We start from the raw sequence: 20,977 nt of genomic DNA on the forward strand, positions 1-20,977 counted from the left end.
TTTTTTTTTTGACAGAGATACAGCCAGAGAGAGAGGGAACACAAGCAGGGGGAGTGCGAGAGGAAGAAGCAGGCTCCCAGCAGAGGAGCCTGATGTGGGGCTCGATCCCAGGACTCCAGGATCACACCCTGAGCCAAAGGCAGACGCTTAACAACGGAGCCACCCAGGCGCCCCCCCCTCCAAGTCCTTCTATTCCTGCTTCATATAAAGGAAAAGTCTCTTCACTAATCGCTGAGGCTTCCTGACATGGCACAAAGATACTAAAACTTACTTCTTTCCACTTCTTGTCAAGTTCCCATATGATGGGACCTCAAAGGAGTTCATGAAAAGAAATGAATAGAATCTGATCTGATCTACAGGGCATGTTACAAGTCCTTCTGTCAGTGGGCTCACACTCCAGCTCCTCCAATTCAGCTTTTACCCATAATTAAACTGAGGTTGTATGTCCAAACTCCTATGAGGCTTTTCTAGTACGTTTTCTGTCGCAGAGCCAAGAGACTGGATAAATGATGGCTTTGCCGGGCCTACTCATGTTTCTTACCGTAGGAAGTAGGAGTGTCATTATCAAAGGAGGTCTGGTTTCCATAGAGGCCACCTCTAAGCCCAGATGCACTAAGAGAAACAGGGAAAAGCCTACTACACCCTGGTCAGAGCTTCCTTCGAAAACAGAGCCCTGGCTAAGCACATTGCCTCTCAGACACAAATCATTTAATTCCACTCAAATGAGAAAGTGCCCTTTGTGTTCTTCCCTGAGTTGAGCTAGATGGCTGTGGCAAGACTACTGATTATTCATTCAATCACAGCAGCACTTGTGCCCTACTCAATTAAAGTGGAGGATACGACAAAGGCTTTTTTTTTCCCCCTTCCTACCTGGCAAGAAGGAAGACACATGCTTTCAGCTATAGAACATCCTTCAGTAGACCTCTCAGTGTCATTTTTATCCCTGTGTCAGATGTGGATCCAACCACATGCTCAGAGGTTTATTTTCTATTTATAAAAATGTCACATCATTTGGATAATCAGCAGATTTAATTTCCTAAGAAGTTTTAAAGGTTGGCTATTTTGAAACCACCATATAATCCAAATCGTTTACAGAAAAGCAACATGGGGGCCCTCCTCCTCCTACAGGAAATGGGTCAAGGTTGTTAATATTTACTCTAAGGATACACCCATATGGAAGTTGGGGACCATCTTAAAGACATCAAGGCAGCCGATGCAAATGCTGCTTGATCTCTGGTATGTCACCTGGAGGGCCTAGAACAAAGTTTTCTATTGGTCTGATTGGTCTCTGAAGACCTGGGCAAAGGCGTAACTGGCTGCATCTGTGGGGTTGCTTTAGAAGACAACACTGATAGTGGTAAATTCTAGAGCTGAAAGAGACATGGCCTATGGAGCAAATTGTCCAAGGTCATACAAGACAGTGAAAGAAGCTGATTACAGCCCAAATTTTCTGACTTTTAACCCAATATTCTATCTTCACATTAAGCTTCTTCTTTGGGATAATAATAGGCAGTGGTGAACTATACCCTGCCTCTATCCACCCAGCTTCCAGGCACCATAATTCCCATTTTGGATGCATGAAAGATGATCTGAACTACTGTTATGCCGTGGCCTCACTGATACAATCCTGTAGGCTTGGAAGCTGTCCCATAGTCTCACAGACTTCTAAGCTATCCTTTGCAAAGGGATCCATTCTCTTCTAAACAACTATTCTGTGCTACTTCTTCTTGGCTTTTATTCAGTACTGGCTCCATTAAAACTTACATATTTCTTACCCTCAGGTTAGACTGAAGAAATAGTAAGATAATAGCCATTAGTTAGTTAGTAAGTAAATACATAAACAGATAAAATTTTGATTTGCCCCTGCATGAAAATATATATTGAAAGACTGAATTTTTAAAAGAACTATTACTCATTTTCCTATTAAGAACAGTGACTCTAAATTATCTTTTCCAACCCAACATATTTGAAGGAACTTGAATATTTCCATCAAAAGCAGTGATTCAACATAGCAGGGTTCTCTGAAAGAGAACTACTTAAAACGTAGTTTGGGCAGGGAAACACCCTCTAAATGATTCTCAACCCTCTCTCTCCTCTAGTTGAGAATTATTAGCTTGAGTTGTTAAAACTAAAAATGGAAGGTCATTCTGTTTTGCTAAAATATAATATTTTGCCTTAGTTTTGATTCTTCACCCAAGCCAGCAGACAGGCCTGATGACTTTGCCAACTGCCCAACAATCAGTGACATTTTCAGTAAAAGATCCTCCTACAGCAGAGCCCTCCCACCCCCCACAAGATTGCAGGGAACATGGCCACTGCGTGGCTTCTGTGCCCCAAATCTCTCAAGATCACCACCAAAGTAGCCCTAATTTCCCTTGCCCAACTCCAGCTTGCAAAAATGTCCCAGAGAAAGCCTATAATCAGCATACTTTGGGTTCCATGCCCACAAATGCATTTCAAATGCTAAGTTTGGGTAAGAGATCCAATTTTGGAGTAACCCGCTGACCACAGAAACAGAATTAAAAGAACATGAAAATGCCCAATTAGTTGACCTCAGGAATTTCCTTTTCCTTGAACTTCAACACCACCTATATAAAATTAAAGATCAAAATACCTACCTTGAAAAAAGTTATGTGAAGATATAAGAGGATGTGTTACAGAAACAGGTAATAGTGTGTGTCCCAAACACAGGCCATGGGACACATGAGAAGCCGCAAAAATACTGCTTTTCCTTCTCTCGTAGCTATTTCACATACTTACTCTACACCTCCTAGAATTCTTTCTAGAGTCTCAGATATAACAGCAGTACACATATGAATTTTCCACACCTATTTAAATAATACCCCCGCCAAGGCAGAGTATATTTATCTGAAAGTAATGGGACCATGATGGACACTGTGCTGGGCTAAGGATGGCTGGCAGAGGAGGACATATGTCGATCCTATGTCAGTACAGAAGTCAACAAGCCACCCTGAACTACATGGGACTGTAGGCTGGTGTCACTAGGGCACCCTGGGACCTTGATTATCCAGACAGCCCCTGCTGGGAGAAGAAAAATCTTTAGACTTTACAGAGCTCTCTACACAAAGTAAGACTAGGGAAAATGTACTTGGGCAACATTACCTCAATGCCTAAAAGTTTTTGATGAAAAGCCTCTGTACCCCAGGCACACTGGCTAACTGGAAGTGGGCTCACTAACTAAAGCAGCATAATGTAGGTTGTATCATATATTTTGCTTCTTACTGATGGGAATGGGGTTATGAAGGCAATAGCAAGGGTCTCTAATTTCTGGCTCTAAGAACTGGGGCAGGGCTGTTGCGAATCGATGCAAAAGCAGTGCAGGGATGGAGAGGTAAGTGGATTTGCCCACCTGGCAAGCTCTAATGTGGGGTGATCTATTGTGACACCAGCACTTGAACACCCCCACCAAGAAAGGCAGAAGCTTCCCTGGGGCATGACTTTCACTCTAACAATGGGGACTGAGATTCATAAGATAAGGAGATAAAACTCACTTCTGACTACTGATGTAATTACTTGGGGCAAATCTCAACAAAGACTATCTGAGAATGGGAAAGTACTCTGTGTGTGTGTGTGTGTGTGTGTGTGTGTGTGTGTGTGTGTGTGAAAGATGGAGGGGAAAAGGGGTGGGGAGGAAAAAAAGGAGGGAAAGAAGGGAAGGAGGAAGGCAGGAATATAAATTGATGGGATGCGGAGAGAAAACAAACTGTTTGCAAGTCATCGGGGCTTTGAAGAGCGAAAGGAGCGTGGCATGTGTGCAAAGTCTGGGAATAATTTTCTTCAATTATGTCACAGCCAATGAGCATCATGGCTTGGGCCAGTCAAAGGATACATTTTTATAGCAGCATATTAGGATGATGATGATGATGATGACCTTAGCCACATTCTTACACAGAACCTGAATATTTTAAGATGGAATTTATTTTTCCAAACACACATATTTTAACATTAGGTTACACCAACAACTAAGACCAGCATACAGACCTAAATAATGTTTTATAGACATAAAAAGACATCACCCAGGGAAAACACTGAGCACTTCATTTGCTGCTTTCAGATCTCTGGATGCTAACCACACCCCCGTGTCGTGTAGAACTGAAGGATGACACGTTATGTGCATTGCATTTCTGTAAAGAATCGACCGCAGGAATTGAAACTTGGGGTGAGGGATGTAATTTTGTCATTAGAAATGGAAGCATCATTTCATGTTTTATTTAAGTCCCCCTTTGAAGAAAGATCCTAAGGTGTTCTGTGTCAGTGACATAAGGCAGGCCCCACACTGGGGGTTTTTTTTGGTGGTCCATAATGTGATTCTGAAATAAAAGTGACAATTTTTAACACTGCATATGTTCAAAGACCTCTGCCAAGAAGGGGAAAAAATAGTCTTGGCATCAGAGCTAAAGTGTGACGGTTCCTTTGTGATCCGTGATGAGGAAACGAGTGGCCACGTCCCTGATCTTGTCACATTAGCACGAGAATAGCATATGAGCCTTTCCAGAAACTGTTCTTCAATGGATTCCCAATTCTGTCTGTTGTGGCAGACAAATCGGTTTACCTTTTTCACTACTTTGTGGCTGTTGGTTGGAATGTTGGAAGGCGGGGGAGGGTGGCAGTGTAACTGCTTCTATTCAGTAGAAACCAGTATCTTTACTTGTAAAGGGCACCAAATAGGTGCCGAAAACTAATTTTTGTTTTCTAGGTTTTTAATTTTTTTTTATGTCACAGTGTTTTACTTATTTATTTTTAAAATTGTTTTATTTGACTATAGTTAACACACAATGTTACATTCATTTCAGGTGTACGACATAGTGATTCAGCTTCTCTTAATGTTATGCTGTGCTCACCACAAGTGCGGCTACCATCTGCCACCATAAGATGCTATTACAATATCGTTGACTATATTTCCTATGTTGTGCCTTTGGTTCCTATGACTTGTTCATTCTGTAACTGGAAGCCTGTACCTCCTACTCTCCCTCACCCATCTTGCCTACCCCCTTCCCCTGGCAACCATGTTTGTTCTCTGTATTTATAGGTCTGATTCTGCTTTTTGTTTATTCATCTGTTTTGTTTCTTAGATTCCATATATAGTGAAAACATACGGTATTTTTCTTTCTCAGTCCAACTTATTTCACTTAGCGTAGACACTCTAGGTCCATCATATTGTCACAAATGGCAAGATCTCATCCTTTTTTATGGCTGTGTAATATTCCTACTTAGCCTACATACTATAACCTATATAATAAATATCCTATATAATATAATATATATCCTGTGTAATATTCCTACATATATCACATCTTCTTTATCCATTTATCTATTGATGGACACTTGGGTTTCTTCCATATCTTGGCTATTGTAAATAATGCTACACTAGACACAGAGGTACATATATCTTTTCAAATTAGTGTTTTTGTTCTCTTTGGATAAATATCCTGTAGTGGAATTATTGGATCACATGGTTTTCTATTTTTATTTTTTTGAGGAATCTCCCTGTTGTTTTCCACAGTGGCTGCACTGGTTTACACTCCCACCAACAGTGCACAGGGTTCCTTTTTTTCCTACATCCTTGCCGACAGTTTTTCCTGTTTGATTTTAGCCATTCTGACAGGTGTGAGGCGATACAGCTCATTGTGGTTTCGATTTGTATTTCCCTGATGATTAGTGATGTTGAGCATCTTTTCACATGTTTGTTGGCCATTTGTATGTCTTCATTGGAAAAATGTCCATGGAGGTCCTCTGCCCATTTTTAATTGGATTATTGGTGGGGTTTTTTTGGTGGTGAGTTGTATAAGTTCTTTATATATTTTGTATATTAACCCCTTATCGGATATATCATTTACAAATAGCTTCTTCCAATCAGTAGATTGCCTTTTTGTTTTGTTGGTGGTTTCCTTCACTGCGTGAAAGCTTTTTATTTTGATATAGTCCAATGGTTTATTTTTGCTTTTGTTTCCTTGGCCTTAGGAGACATATCTAGAAAAATGTTGCTATAGCCAACATCAAAGAAATTACTGCTATGTTGTCTTCTAGGGATTTTGGGGTTTCAGGTCTCATGTTAGATCTTTAACCCGTTTTGAGTTTATTTTTGTGTCTGGTGTTAGAAAGTGATCCGAAAAGAAAGGGGGGGTAATCAGAAGGGGGAATGAAACATGAGAGACTATGGACTATGAGAAACAAACTGAGGGCCTCAGAGGGGAGGGGGTTGGGGGAATGGGATAGACCGGTGATGGGTAGTAAGGAGGGCAGGTATTGCAAGGTGCACTGGGTGTTATACGCAACTAATGAATCATCGAGCCTTACATCGGAAACCGGGGATGTACTGTATGGTGACTAACATAATATAATAAAAAATCATTAAAAAAAAAAAAAAGAAAGTGATCCGGTTTCATTCTTTTGCATCTAGCTGTCCAGTTTTCCCAGCACTGTTTATTTAAAAGACAATCTGTTCCCCATTGTATAGTCTTTTCTCCTTTGCCATAGATTAACTGATCATATAAGTGTGGGTTTATTTCTAAACTCTAGTCTGTTCCACTGATCTGTGTGTCTATTTTTGTGCCAGTACCATACTATTTTGATTACTACAGCTTTGCAGGATATCTTGAAATCTGGAACTGTGATACCTCCAGCTTTGTTCTTCTTTCTCAAATTGCTTAGCTTAAGACAAGTTTTGCTGTTTGGTTACTATCCGTTGACCTTGAGGTCTAGAGCTCACAGGGTAAGGTCTGGGACCATGGTTAGCAACAAGCTGCAGAGGAGGAGATCTGCCTCAATGGAACACTGCCACATACACACAGCATCTCATGACGCCCCGACACATCTGTAGGTACGACACTTAAAATGATAAGCAGTAATACCACAGGTGTCAAGTTTCCCTCAGAAGGCACAGCATTAAAAACTTAAATGACAAGTAGATGATATTTAACCTTCTGAATAACAATCTGTTTGTGCTAAAAGCACAGTTAAAAAATATTGTATGTTAGGCAGAGGCCCAAACTCTGCATGCAACGAGAGAAAATTTTCACCTTCCTCCTACAGGGAAGAAAACTGATTTTGGTTTTGAAAACGCAGAGCTGGGATTCTTCTCTGCCAATGATATCTAAGTCACACCAGGTGCCCACTCAGGGCCTTCAAAGTCGAACCAAAGACTCCTCCACTGAATTGTTCCCACCCCAGAACAAAAGGGTCTGCTTGTGGGGGAGGGGGCTGTCAGCATAAGGAAGGAGATGAGGAATTTCCCATGGAATGGTTGAACGGTAAAGATTTCTGGGAAACGCCATCTTCAAAGATCTGCAGAGATACCGCTGGGGCCTGGTCTTAGGTGAACCACAGCCTCCCCTCTGTATGTCTACACATGCTACAGTTTTAATTAGAGCCTCCCAGAATGCTATGCTTCTGCCCATCTCTCCACTGCTTTATAATTGTTGGGGATAAGGGGTGTTCAGGTTTATGCCACGCTACAACTGAGGCCCAATCAGTACTTTGGTGTTTCCACATTTAAAAGTACCCAGAAAATTCACTGATCTTCCATCTCGGAATCTTCATCTTAGATGCCTTACCCCCGAAGATGACTTCCCGGAAGACTTAACGCAGGTGCTCTGTGCTGCAGGATGCTTGCTCCTTTGGGGCATTTGAAATCATTGAACATGACCTCCAAAATGGGGAAATATCTCATAGAATATCAGGACACTTTTAGGTTTTAGAGGGGAAAGACGTCCTGTTCTTCTGCTTTCTATGGAAAAAATTACAAATATGTACATTGCCCCAGAGACCAATAGTCAGATGCCATATGTGTCTCTGGGGTGGAACAATAGAATAGGCATTGTAAAAACATTTCTTAGGCTAACTTCCAGATATGAAAGGGGTGCCTCAGAGCTGTGGAGTGGGGAAATCACTATTTCACAAGGAATGGTATTTTTAGACTGCATGAAAAATGAGGAATGCATGAAACTGCAGATGATAACACAGAGCAGCCACCCCAAGTTGAGAGTCTGGGCTGCATTTCCGCTGCTCATTTCCATAACGGCCCCTTATTTTGCTTGCTTGTCTCTGTAATAAAGTTTCTACTTGAGAAAAATGGGTACTTACGGAAAGGTTATCATGCCACACGCTGTCATTTGTTTTATAGTGAACTCTGATATTCATTTTTTTTTTTAATTTTCTGAACTCAGAAGTTCTTAATTCTCAATTTTACCGAAAATGCCAGTGGGTAACCTTCATCCCTTGCCTACCTCACACTTGACTGCGGGGTCTCTCTGCCACATGCCTTATCTCTTCAGTCATGATATCCATTTCTTTGTATTTCTGTTTCGTAAGATAATTCAACTCTGGTTTTCTGAGAACATTAATTCAAGCCATAGCAGGGAATATTCTTTTTTGTTTTGCAATTTTTCAGTAAGAAATCATTATGTTTCTCAGTCCTGGTAAGTCATTTTTCTGCCCCAATTACATCCTCTTGAGGATTCTCCTTTTTTCATTAAAGCACTGCTCTCTCTCTCCCTCTAGAGCTGCTGCAGTCAGAGCCAACTGTGCTCTTTGTTCAGCTGAGGTCCTGAGTCCCCTTAAATACGTGGTGACAGCAGCATCCTCACAGTTCAGACTTTGGGTGAATGAAACAAGTGGATGGTGGATGACAGAACATGGTTTCCCTAGTCATATCTACTGGGCCCAAGTGCTCCAGAGAAGCCTCTTTGAATGTGGACATGTCCAGCCACATAGACTGGGGGTGATTTTTGTAATTAAATAGAATCAAATCAACTATTATTGAAAAAAAATAGAACTGTCCCTTCCTGATGGTTTAGAAATTAGAGGGTAAATAAATGGTGAAATGTGAAGGCTCACTAATCACATGACAACATCAATTATCAATGATCAAAAATCATGAAGTATGAACTGCATACTTATATGACTGAGAGAAGTATGGCCACTGATAGAAGTCACATTTATATGGATTGCCTATTTTTTAAAAGGAAAATCTCAGGGGACATAACCAGCTGAAAGATCCAGAAGACACAACTTTGCTCACCGACCTCAACCCCGGCTTTGCCTTACGCAGGGCTCACTGACTTATGAATGGGTCCCAGTCATCATGGGGCCATATTAAGCAGGTGAGTGGGTAGTGAAGATAATGTGGAAAAAAAAATCAATGAAACAGAGCTATGACAGAGATTGAGAGAGAACGTAAATGAACTCCCTTGCTTCTTGGTGGATTTATAGTTTGCAATTCTGGTCACTCATGAGACTCTGCTCTAGTTCTAGCTCTTGAATTTCAAGACTTTTTTTTCATCTAGTTCATTTATACAATATATCTTCCTTTATACAATTTAGTTTGAATTTTTTTTTATTTCTTGCAGCTAATCTCAAACTAAGACCCAAACCCAAGTTGAAGTTATGATAATCTGATCAATTTTACCCTGTCCTTCCATCTGACTTCTTTCCTGAGCTTTAGGCTCAAGTAACCAACTTTCTATTAGAAAGCTTTATTGTATATCTAAGATCATCTCAGGCGTAACTATCTGCACACAATTATTGTTTTCTTTCTGTTTCCTATCTAAACATGTCTGTCTAGCAAATTTCTCAGTAAATGCACCGATATTTACCCAGGGGCTCAGGTCAAAACCTAGCTGTTATTTTTGACTCTCCCATTTTCTCCATACACCGCATCTGATTTACAGCTATTATAGACATCACTACTGTTCACTGATATCCAGTTGCCCCTCTTCTGAACATATGAGAGAACTGTATTTCCTTGTCTCCTGGGTGCCTTGCTCTGGACAGTGAAATGTGAGAAAAAAGTTATAGGCATCATTCCTTTGTAGAAGCATTTTTACTTGACTGTCTATCTTTTCCTGTCATGTGATAGATGACATTTCACATGGTAGAGTGCCTGTCAGCCTGGGTTCCTGACTAAGCTGGAGCCCTTTGCTGACTCAAGACGTATAAATAGTGTGAGCAAAAAATAAACCTTTGCTGTTTTATGGCACTAAGATTTCTAAGTTGTTTGTAACTGCGGCATGAGCTAGCTTACTCTAAGATAATCCCCAAGTCCTGCTAGCTCTATTGTCAACATATATTCCAAACCTGATGCTGTTACCTCCTTTCTACCATTGCTGTATTTCAAAGAATCCTCATCTCTTGCCTGGATTGCTTGCATCTCTTGCTCAGGATCCTCTTCATCTGTCTTCCCTTTTCTATTCTGAGGTCTCTCAAGTCCCTTTTCCAAGCAGCAGCCAGCCTTTTGTCATTTTAAAGGTGAATCTCATCATGCCACTCCCTGTCCCAAACTCCCAATAACTTCCCACTAGACTTAGAATAAAAATACAATTTTCTCCATGAATCGTTAACAATCTATGATCTGACCCCTACCTATTTGTCTAAATTTGTTTCCTGCCATTCTTTTATGTCTCTAATCCAACTGCATTGTCTCTCTTACCATTAATTGCAAAGACTAAACTCATTTTCCCAGCAGGGTTGTTCTCTAGCTATTCCCTCTATGTGGAATGCTCTGCCTCAAGACCTCTTTGTGGTTGGCTTACCCCTTCCCATCATACAAATCTTTGCCCCCAGATTACGTCCTCAGAGCCCTTTCTAAATGATTTAAAACCACATTCTCCAATAACTCACTACCAAATTACCCTGTTTTACTTTGCAAAGTACTCTTTGAACTACCTTATTTCTTCATTTGTTGATGTTACTTTTCCTGGACTATGAATATCATAAGAAGAGGATTTTGTTTCTCCGCGTTCTATCCCTCATATCTAGACAAGTTTCTGGTGCTTAGTGAGATTCAGTAAATATTTGTCAAATGAGTGAATTAATGAATAAATAGCTTAAACAATGAAAATGTCAAAATAATACTCCAGTGAAGAGACAACTGACTGAGAAGTAATACTCTTTCATACGTGCCTTACATTGCTTGTTTTTTTAATAGAGCAAAAAATAAATGAAAATATTGCAAGACAATAAATTTGTATAGCTTTTACCTATGCCCTACCACTTACAATTCATTTATTAAGTAAAACCTGATTTGTTCAAATTAACTTGCTTAAATTAGCCAATGCATGTTGAAACAAGAAGTCTTAAAAAAAAGAATTAGCACATGGCATGTTTAAAGTCACAGTTGCAATAACTGAGTTGTGCTCCTCAATCCAAAATACCTAAATTTTATACAACAGACCCACGAAATGAGCTAGAAAAAGATATGAAAGCAAAAGAACAGGCTCAAAGACAGAGTAAGCTAACAAGGAAATCAGGGCACAAACCATTAAGTGGGAAACACTAAGTTAACACATTTCTATGGAAAATAACCTTCTGAATCATTTAACTAGAGAAAATCCATCAGTAGGATTCGTCAATGAGCTGTAAATACAACCAACACGTTTGCTCTTCATAATCATCTGCTTAATGATTTTGGGGTGGATGTGTGTACTTCCCTCACATGCCAACATAACACACGTGAATCCATCAGTAGGGAATACCTTGGATTATTATCTTAGTGGAAATAATGGATTTAAACCAATATACTAGCTCCATTATCAACTTTTATTCATGAAACACTCTACATTTTTGCTAAGCTGATGGTCCAGGTGAGGAGCTTTTACTGTAACCAAGAGATACATTAAAAATACCACTTTCAAAGGGACTAAACTTCTCTCCCTGGCCTCAGGATCTCTCCAAGGAGGAATGGCTGTTGGAGTCAGGAGGACAGAGTCAGACTCTTGGCTCTGTGACTCTGAAGTCCTGAGGATGTCATTTAATTTGAATTTTGATTTTGATTCTAGATGAGAATAAGGATAATGATATCTATCCTAGACATTTCATGAGATTGTTGTGAAAATAATACATGTCAAAGATATGTTTTGTAAACTGGCTATTTTAACTATTTTTTAAATTCTACTTTTTTGAGGTTATTATGGTCATCCTCTAAATTGAAGCTATACACACACACACACACACACACACGTTTTTTCATGATACACACACACACACGTTTTTTCATGATAGACACACACACACACTTTTTTTTTTCATAGTAAGCAAGCACCAAAATGGATATGTTTGGCCATGCGGTCTTTACTCCTACTGGAGATTAACAATTTCTGTATCTACTTAAGAAATGTTGAAATTATAACAATTAGCAGAAAATGATACTGTTGTTTTTTAAACACACAAAGGCACCAAGAGCTTCTTCCATATTATAGCAAACTCCCAAGTCTGTTTCCATACCCAAACATTTTCAAATAATCCATTTCCTACCCAAGAAGAGAGCTAAATTCTTGGTCTATCACAAATGGAACAACATTCTTTATAACACTCATGTGAATATCTGAGGAGAAAAACAAAACTGGAAGAAAAACACACAAGGCTGGGCATTATATGAAACCTCCTTGTTGTTACAATAGGTTAGTTGCCAAAACCCTGAAATCTAAGCCTCCACAGTGTCTTTACTTATTGTGTTGCTTTGTTAACTTGAGTAATTCTCCTGTTCATCACTAAACATATCCTAAAGATTTTATTAAATAAACAGAATAGGAGGCATGGTGAAAAGTCTGAGAGAAGCATTTAGTTTCATAAAAAATCCTGATCTTGAGGATTTAGCTGTCAATTATCCAGGCCTACTCTAATCTCACACTCAGAAGTTACTTTATGGAAATGATTAATTATAAATAAAGAGACCTCAGGATACCAAGAAATTACCGTACACCATGTCAACAAAGATAACTTAACTCTTTAAGGAAAACAGCACAGGACAATCTCTTAATCTTAATGAAATCCATCCTATTCTCTCTTTTACACACAAAACCCATACTATTTAAAGATGTAAAAAACGAGATCATGGCTAAGTGAATCTGATCTCTCTGCCTATCTCCACCACAAAATCCAATCAAAATAATCTCTTCAGTCAATTAATTACAGGAAAATATACAATCACCCGTATATCCCCAATGAGGCACGCTCAGCTAGCTTCAACTCAAGGATGCTATTTACTTGATATTTGTGGGTATCTTTTTCTGCTTTCTTTGAAATTGAGGATCAAGCGACACCATCTTAAATATTTGCTAATTATGTTGTTCCTCCTACCTCGTGATGATTCTTGGCCAGCCATTCCTTAATGGTGCTGAGGGCAATGACGGAAGCAGGCTCGTTCGGGAAACCTAAGTGAAGAGCAGAATAAAACAAATTAACAAAAAAAGATGAAGGCAAGAGAGAATTCAATCACGGTATGACACTAAATTTTTCTCATTTCAACAGTATTCAATTCAACCAATTACTACTGAGCAAGGCAGGCCGTAGTAAGATATACACGTATGTGAAGGCTGTGATCATACACAGAAGGCATATAGGCCAGTCCTATACCAGTCTAGTGCTAACAGGCAATAAAGGATTTAACTGTCTCTTCAATTCTACAACAGAATCAATTAAAAATGTATTTACATTTGCTTAATAGTTCTCAAAGCACTTTCATATAGTATTCTCATAAGAGGTGCTCAGATTAAGGTTTATCACCCTCAATCTACAAACCAAGTAAATATGGCTACAGAGTGCATGCGGTTGACTCAGGGTGGTAAGTCCAGCAGTACTCCATCAATGAACTGACACAACACAGGGCAAGTAACTTGCAGAACAGCCATACGACCACCAGTTATTATCAGAATTCAAACAAGGTAATGCCTGCTCCATTTAGGGTCCCTGGAAATTATGTTTGAGATTAAGACTCCATGACCTGGCCTGGTTTTGCATTATGGAGCTGGTTTTAGAAAGACAGGAAGAATGACACTTACACCATGTCCTAGTGAACAGTAGCACACATAATCCTAATTCCCAAAACTCATCCAGAATATCCTTTTAGCTTATGTAAACCAAACATATTCTTTTTTTTTTAAGATTTTATTTATTTATTTATTTGACAGAAATAGAGACAGCCAGCGAGAGAGAGAACACAAGCAGGGGGAGTGGGAGAGGAAGAAGCAGGCTCCCAGTGGAGGAGCCTGATGTGGGGCTCGATCCCAGAACGCCGGGATCACGCCCTGAGCCGAAGGCAGACGCTTAACGACTGCGCCACCCAAGCGTCCCTAAACCAAACATATTCTTAAACTTGCAAAATCATCAGACATTCTGCCAATAGAGATGAATGTATGTGAAGGAATAACCTTACAAATTATATATTTATGGGGCAGAAAGAAGAGACGGGAGTGACTATTCCTTTAAAACTACTCTCTTTAAGCTCACTACAGGCTTCCTATCACCAAATTCCATACAGGCAATCACTCTTTCAATCAGTCTTCATCTTTTCCTGTATTAGATGTGCTTGACTAGTTTTCCATGTTTTACTACCCTGGATTTCCTTTTTTTATTATTATTATTATTATTTTTTACTGTTTTAAAGTGTACAATGCAGTGGTTTTGCTACATCCACAAAGTTGGGCAACCATTACCACTAAGCCCAGAATATTTTCATCAACCCCCCAAAGATTCTGCACCCATTAACAGTCTCCCCAGTCTCCTTGCACCCCAGCCCCTGACAACTATGAATGCACTTTTTGTCTCTATAGATTTGCAAATTCTCCTCCTGGATTTTTCAACACTGCCTTCTTCCGTGTTTTCTCCTACCTATGTAAGCTCCCCTGGCTCCCTTTTCTAGGAACAGCCATTAAATGTATGCCATTCCCAACCTCTAAACTCAGCCTTCTTCCTTTATACTCTGCGTGAGCCGGCTGCAGTGTCATCCACTGACATGCCTTCTAATCAGGGGGCTCCTGCGACATTGTGCTGTACAGAGGCAGAGAGAGGTACTGCTGAAATGGGGCGACCTGGGATTTACAAGACCCAGTTTTATTGGAAGGCAAATACATATCCCAGCAGTTCATACGAAAGGTTTAAATCTCATTAGACTTTCAGAGAAAATGTGTGAGAGAAGAGGGGATAAGAGAGGAGATGTTTGTCCCCACTTCCAAGAATCAATGTTTAGGTTTCTACATACTTCGTGAGAGAGTGCATAAGGAAAGAAGACAAGATAAAGCAGGGCCAAGCTGCACTTGACCACAGGGAAAATGTGCACAACTTCCCAAACTTTGTAAATTCATCTGTGATATTTGGGATTATAGATTTGTTTTGAACCGTTTCACCCCATTTATTTTTTCCTTAAATGAAGGCTTCAAAAGGTAAAACCTCTAAAATAAACCTGCTAATTAGCTAATTCATTGAGCAAATATTACTGAACCAGAAAAGATACACAGACACGTTTAATGAGTCCCTGTCCTCTAAAGCCCAAAGTCGGACGGAGGAAATAGATAAAAGGCGAGCATGACAAGTGCATCAGGTCTGTGGGGACACAGATGAGGGGAACCATGTAAGAAAGAGGAGGCCTTCTAGGAAACCACAGAATATTTGGGGAAGAGAGCAATAAAGTGGGGAGCTGAGGAGACACTGTCTTCGGGAAGTAAGCTGTGAGCAACTAGGAATTAGGGGGAGAAGTCAGGGGAAGTGAAGGGAGAAGTTCCTGTGGACTGCAAAGGAAAAGTAGGAGGCCAGGATAGGCATCTGTGGTTAGGAGCTAACCACAGGGGGCTTTTCCAGTTCACCTCTTCCTGGAGTTTAACACCTACCTCTTCTTGATGCACTCCAGAACTAGAAATGTAACCTGTATTCTTCCACAGAATGAACTTCTTCCCCATTTTCTGGTTTCTGCCTATTGTTCTCTTTCCTAGTTACCACAGTATCTGATTGCTTTCCTGGCTGGTAACTGAGTCCCCTGAAATATTGTATACCACCCGTTCTTTCCCTAGTTTGCCCACTGATCTCATTCAAAGCCCCATCAGCCCTCACCCTGACAACTGTAGTTGACTCATAATCGTGCTCCTTTGGCCCTCTCCCCTTCTCCAGTCTGTCCATCACACCACTTCCAAGTGGCCCTTCCTAAGGTATAGTTACCACAACCTTACACAATGGTGGCCTTGCTGATGTTTCAGCTCCTACAGAGGACACTTTAGCACCTTAGAATGGCATAAGACACCACAAGGGGCCTTCCTAAGACTTGTATCTTAGCTTTCCCTATTTATTCTCCTCCCATAAAATTCTTCTCCAACTTTTTGATATGTGTAAGAAGTACTTAAATCGTAAGATTATAGGGCTATATAAAGCTAATAAATACTGTAATCACGCTGCAATGGCCGTCAGCATTAACCTTTAGAAGATGTAATTCCCCACAGAGAAATTACATAAGTTCTTATAGAACCATGGCAACTACGGTCAGTTCTCAATTATTTGTGACCTCCCGGTCACTTTCCCACATTTATCAAAGCCTTGGCACTGAGTTATGGCTCTCATTTCTACCTCAAGCCTTGCCAGAATGATGGGTGATTTCAATGTCCAATAAGATGACCCACCCAACACCTGGCCTGCCAGTTCCTTGACCTAGTCATTTTTGACAACCACCTACCTCCAAGCCACTGCCTCTCCAGACCCCACCGTGCACCTTGATGTAACATTCCCATGCCTAAATTACTAATTTAAGCAATGCTCCCTCAAAAACTCGTTCTCTCTTTAGGTTGATTTGCTACTTTCCAAGATACGTCCTTTATAAGCATTTGAAGTCCAAATGAATGCTAACATTTCCTCTCTGAATGGTGTGACTCTCTCCTACCTCTCTAGGCTCTTACACTGTATTGCTCTTTGCTTTTTCAACTCCAGCTACACTGACCTTCCTTTTGTTCTTTGAATGTGGCATGTTTCCCTTTGCTTCCTAAGTCCTTGCTCATGCTATATCCTCTTCCTGAAATGACATTTCTCCCCTCTTTTCCTAGCTTATTTTAACTTTCATTTGTCCTTTGTTCAGTCATCGCTTCTCTAGAGAAGGCTTCTCTGATGACGACGACTCCCTATTTGATGTTTTCATCACATCATGTACCTTTCCCTGGCAGTACTCATCAGACTTTCATTTTTACATTTTACATTTATTTATGTACATATTTGATTAATACTTCTAGTAGAGTGAAAGCCTAATGAGGCAGATGCCACATGTCTCTTATTTGCTTATCACTGTATCCCTAAAATATTGCTGGCTACACAGAAGATGATCAATAAACATGTGTTGAATGAGTGAATGGACTGTGGATAGATGGATCACTGTATTGGCAGCAGGAGAGGCTGGGAGAATGGGGTGTTTAGCTCCAGAGTGTGGGAGGGCAAAGGGATCCTGAGACATCCAAGCAAAGTGATACATCCATTTCATCCCTGAAGGGAAACTATTGAGAAGATGCATATAAGAGAACACAGTTCCTGGTGAAATGGTATGCTGTTATTAATTAAAAAGGGGGGGAGGACAACAAGACAAATATCCCTGAAAATATGCCTACGTTCAGTGGGCATATATATACAAGATAAAGTATGGTGTTCGGGGGACACAGCAACAGCACAATCCTTTGTCTACTTAACTGCAAGACCCCAATGGTTACAAGTAAAACCAATGAATAGACAGGATAGATTTTTGCCCAGGGTTGGGCTCCTGATGACAGTATGACAGCCTCAGGAGGTCACGACAGTATTCTAGTCACCAGAGGGCTTTTGTTCACAAAAGCAGGATGGCCACCCAGAGGGAAGGCTGCAGACAAGCTTTAGATGAATCATTGAATTAAATGACATAGAAAATCTCTTCCAAGTATGAGGGTCAATGAGGCTGAACAAGCCATTAATAATTTAGGGCCAGGCATGCAGGGAATTGTGTATGTGTGCGCCCAGGTGTGCACAGAATCTGAGCTTTCTGCTGGCATTCCACAGCTTAGTTTCTTATTCATTGGGAAGGATTAGTAAGATGAACTTTGTTGTGAATGTTGGAGTTGATATACCGAAGATATATGTGATTTTTTTCTTTTTATTTACTTTTGTATTGAAATTGCTTGCAAAATTTTTACATATGTGCATACACACATACCTATATATAGACATATGTACATACATAAAACCCTTATCCAAATCAAGATATGAAACATTTCCAGTATCTCAGAAAGCTGCCTTGTCCCAAATCAATATCTATCCAGTGAAGAAACTGCTATTTCTCTTCTATTGTCACAGGTTAGTTTTGTCTGTTTTTGTACTTCATGTATATGGACATACAACTTGCACCCTTTTTTGTCCAAATTTTTCAACATGATGCCTGCCTGATTTATCCATGTTGTTACATATAGCAGAAGCTCATTCTTTGGGGCGCCTGGGTGGCACAGCGGTTAAGCGTCTGCCTTCGGCTCAGGGCGTGATCCCGGCGTTGTGGGATCGAGCCCCACGTCAGGCTCCTCCACTATGAGCCTGCTTCTTCCTCTCCCACTCCCCCTGCTTGTGTTCCCTCTCTCGCTGGCTGTCTCTATCTCTGTCGAATAAATAAATAAAATCTTTAAAAAAAAAAAAAAAGAAGCTCATTCTTTCTCTCTGCAGTGCTGTACTCTATTGTGGGAATATTCCACAGTCTACTTAGCCATTCTAGTACTGATGGAGAGTTGGGTTTTTCCAGTTGGGAGCTACTAGGAACAAAGTTGCCATGAACATTCTCATACATGCCATTTGGTGGACATAAGCACTGTTTCTGTGGAGTATTTTACCCAGGAGCTGGGGCTACTGGTCCATAGCTTATGCAGATGTTTAACTCTGGTAGAATCTGCCAGTTTTCCAAAGCAGTTATACCAATTTATACTCCCAACAGAAGTATATGAAAGTTTAAAATAATGTATTTATCTATTTAGTTAACATGTCAAGATACTTGCTAAATATACTTACTAAATATATTTTCTCACCACATTTAAGGCCATTAAATATAGCTTTAGGCTAATCAATACCTTTTATAGGTAGAAACACAAATATTTATGACTTGCCTACTTCCTCCCTACCAAGCAGGGGGTATTTCCGTCAAGAGAGGACAAATTATATCAACAGGACATTAAAAAATTTAAACAAAAGAGGTAAAAACGTAAACAGCAAGTTGAATTTGCAACAGTTTTTATCCATGGTACACCAAATAACTCACTAGACAGCTATTTTTCTCTTACTCAATTATTTTTTTTAAAAGATTTTATTTATTTATTTGACACAGAGACAGCAAGTGAGAGAGAGAGACAAGCAGGGGGAGTGGGAGAGGAAGAAGCAGGCTCCCAGCAGAGGGGCCTGATGTGGGGCTCGATCCCAGAACGCCAGGATCACGGCCTGAGCCGAAGGCAGACGCTTAACGACTGAGCCAGCCAGGCGCCCCTCTCTTACTCAATTATTAAGCAGATATTTCTCTTTCAATCAAACTGCAGAAAGATACAGCCATGAAGACTAACTGAAGGTTCTACCCAGCCATTGAACTGTTTGTTTGTCAGAACTGTTAAAAACCTGGAATGTTTTCAACCCAATTTAGAATGAATCTGGTTTTGGCGTTTCCATAGACAGTGTTCCTCTCTAGTTTTCATTCTTTCTTGTTTCGCTGTTGTTGATAATTCTCCAATATTCTCAACTCTGTCCATGGGTTCCAATGTAGAACCTAAATTTATTTCCCTGATATAAAAAACCATGTTCTACAAACTGGTATTTGCCGGAGGGGAGGGGGGGATGGGTGAAACAGGTGAAGGGGTTGAAGAGTACACGTATCGCAATGAGCACTGAGAAATGTACAGAATGGTTGAATCATTATATTGAACACCTGAAACTAACACTGTATGTTAATTATACTTCAATTAAAAATAATAATAAAAATAAAATAAAACATCTTCTACTGAAAATCTAGCCTACTCTACTGAAATAAAGATAGATAGAACTTCACCAGTAAAACTACCCTTTTTGGAAGCAGAAGCAATGGATCAGCTTTTGTTTTAAACTTAAAATGAGGGAATGCTTGTAGCTGTAGTTTACCCTATCATAGAAAGGCACATGGTAATGTCTTAAGTCCATTATTTCAAAGTTCTTACTGAAAAAAAAAGAATCAAATTGAACCTAATGGCAGGTATAATTACACCACATGTGAAAATGTTAACCCTCTCTACCATTTACAGTCTAGCCAGGGTCTGTCTCTCTTGCTTTGCTCCCAACATCCCCTTCCAGCCCAGTCACCAGGAGTCACCTCTGCTCTAACTGGGGATGCTTTTCTATCAGTTTTAAGAATAAAGCAACCTAGACATCAAGTCCCAGGCAAAGCTCACAAGTGCAAAAACCACTGTTTGTGCACTGAACTGTTTTATTTTTAGCTGCACAAGTTCGTCTGGAGTGGGTCTCACTTAAAGGGTGTTGAGCCCCTAATCTCCCCCCACCAAGCAGGGCACTTGGCTGTGATAAGCTGTGACAGAATACTAGCAAATTTGTGGAATCATAAGTGCCACATACATTGCATATTATTTACAAAGCAGTTACCATACTAACCAGCACTCAGTGACCATAAGCCAAATTGGTACTGAATTGCCAGAGACATTCAGAAGCTAGAAGCAATAGTTAAAACACACACACAAAAAACCTTCCCTGGAACTCTGCACATTAAATTCACACCCACTTTTGAGCCCTCACTTCCTATTAAGTCTTTAATGAGAAAAGCAAGCTGGTGCTCCCCCCCCCATTTACATACAAACTCAAGTAAAATATTATGCAGGTATTAAATATGGGCTCTTCAGCACTGATAAAAATCTCTGACTGTCCTAAATGAGAAGGATGTATCACTGGGTTTATTGAAACGTTACCATCAGTTGAACTGGGATTGTCAGTGTTGACTATCAATGTGAAATTACACTTTGCTTCAATTTTGAGAGAGTATAACCATAATATTTTCCATCTTAGCACACAAATTCTGATGTGGGGACCAAAGGGACATGCAACAGTAGTATACTCCACAAACTCAGGTAAAAGGAAATGAAGTGTGAGATGAGTTGTGTCTTTCTCAGAACATTCCTCCCCAGTCCCCCTTGAACACATACACACACAACACACCAGTCCTGGGTCAGGAGAAGAGGTA

General features: G+C 40.2%; 1 protein-coding gene across 3 annotated transcripts in view; it reads right to left on the bottom strand.

Moving 5' to 3' along the window:
- The window catches only part of MACROD2 (mono-ADP ribosylhydrolase 2), a 1,912,358-nt gene that overhangs the window by 511,359 nt on the left and 1,380,022 nt on the right, over positions 1–20,977 (bottom strand). For all 3 annotated transcript variants that reach the window (XM_040637968.1, XM_040637967.1, XM_040637966.1), the window contains exon 8: positions 13,096–13,169. In XM_040637968.1, coding sequence (XP_040493902.1) covers positions 13,096–13,169 — 74 coding nt within the window. The remainder of the gene's footprint in view (positions 1–13,095; positions 13,170–20,977) is intronic.

Source organism: Ursus maritimus, unplaced genomic scaffold, assembly GCF_017311325.1.
Source record: "Ursus maritimus isolate PB19 unplaced genomic scaffold, ASM1731132v1 scaffold_22, whole genome shotgun sequence".
NCBI classification, from domain to species: domain Eukaryota; kingdom Metazoa; phylum Chordata; class Mammalia; order Carnivora; family Ursidae; genus Ursus; species Ursus maritimus.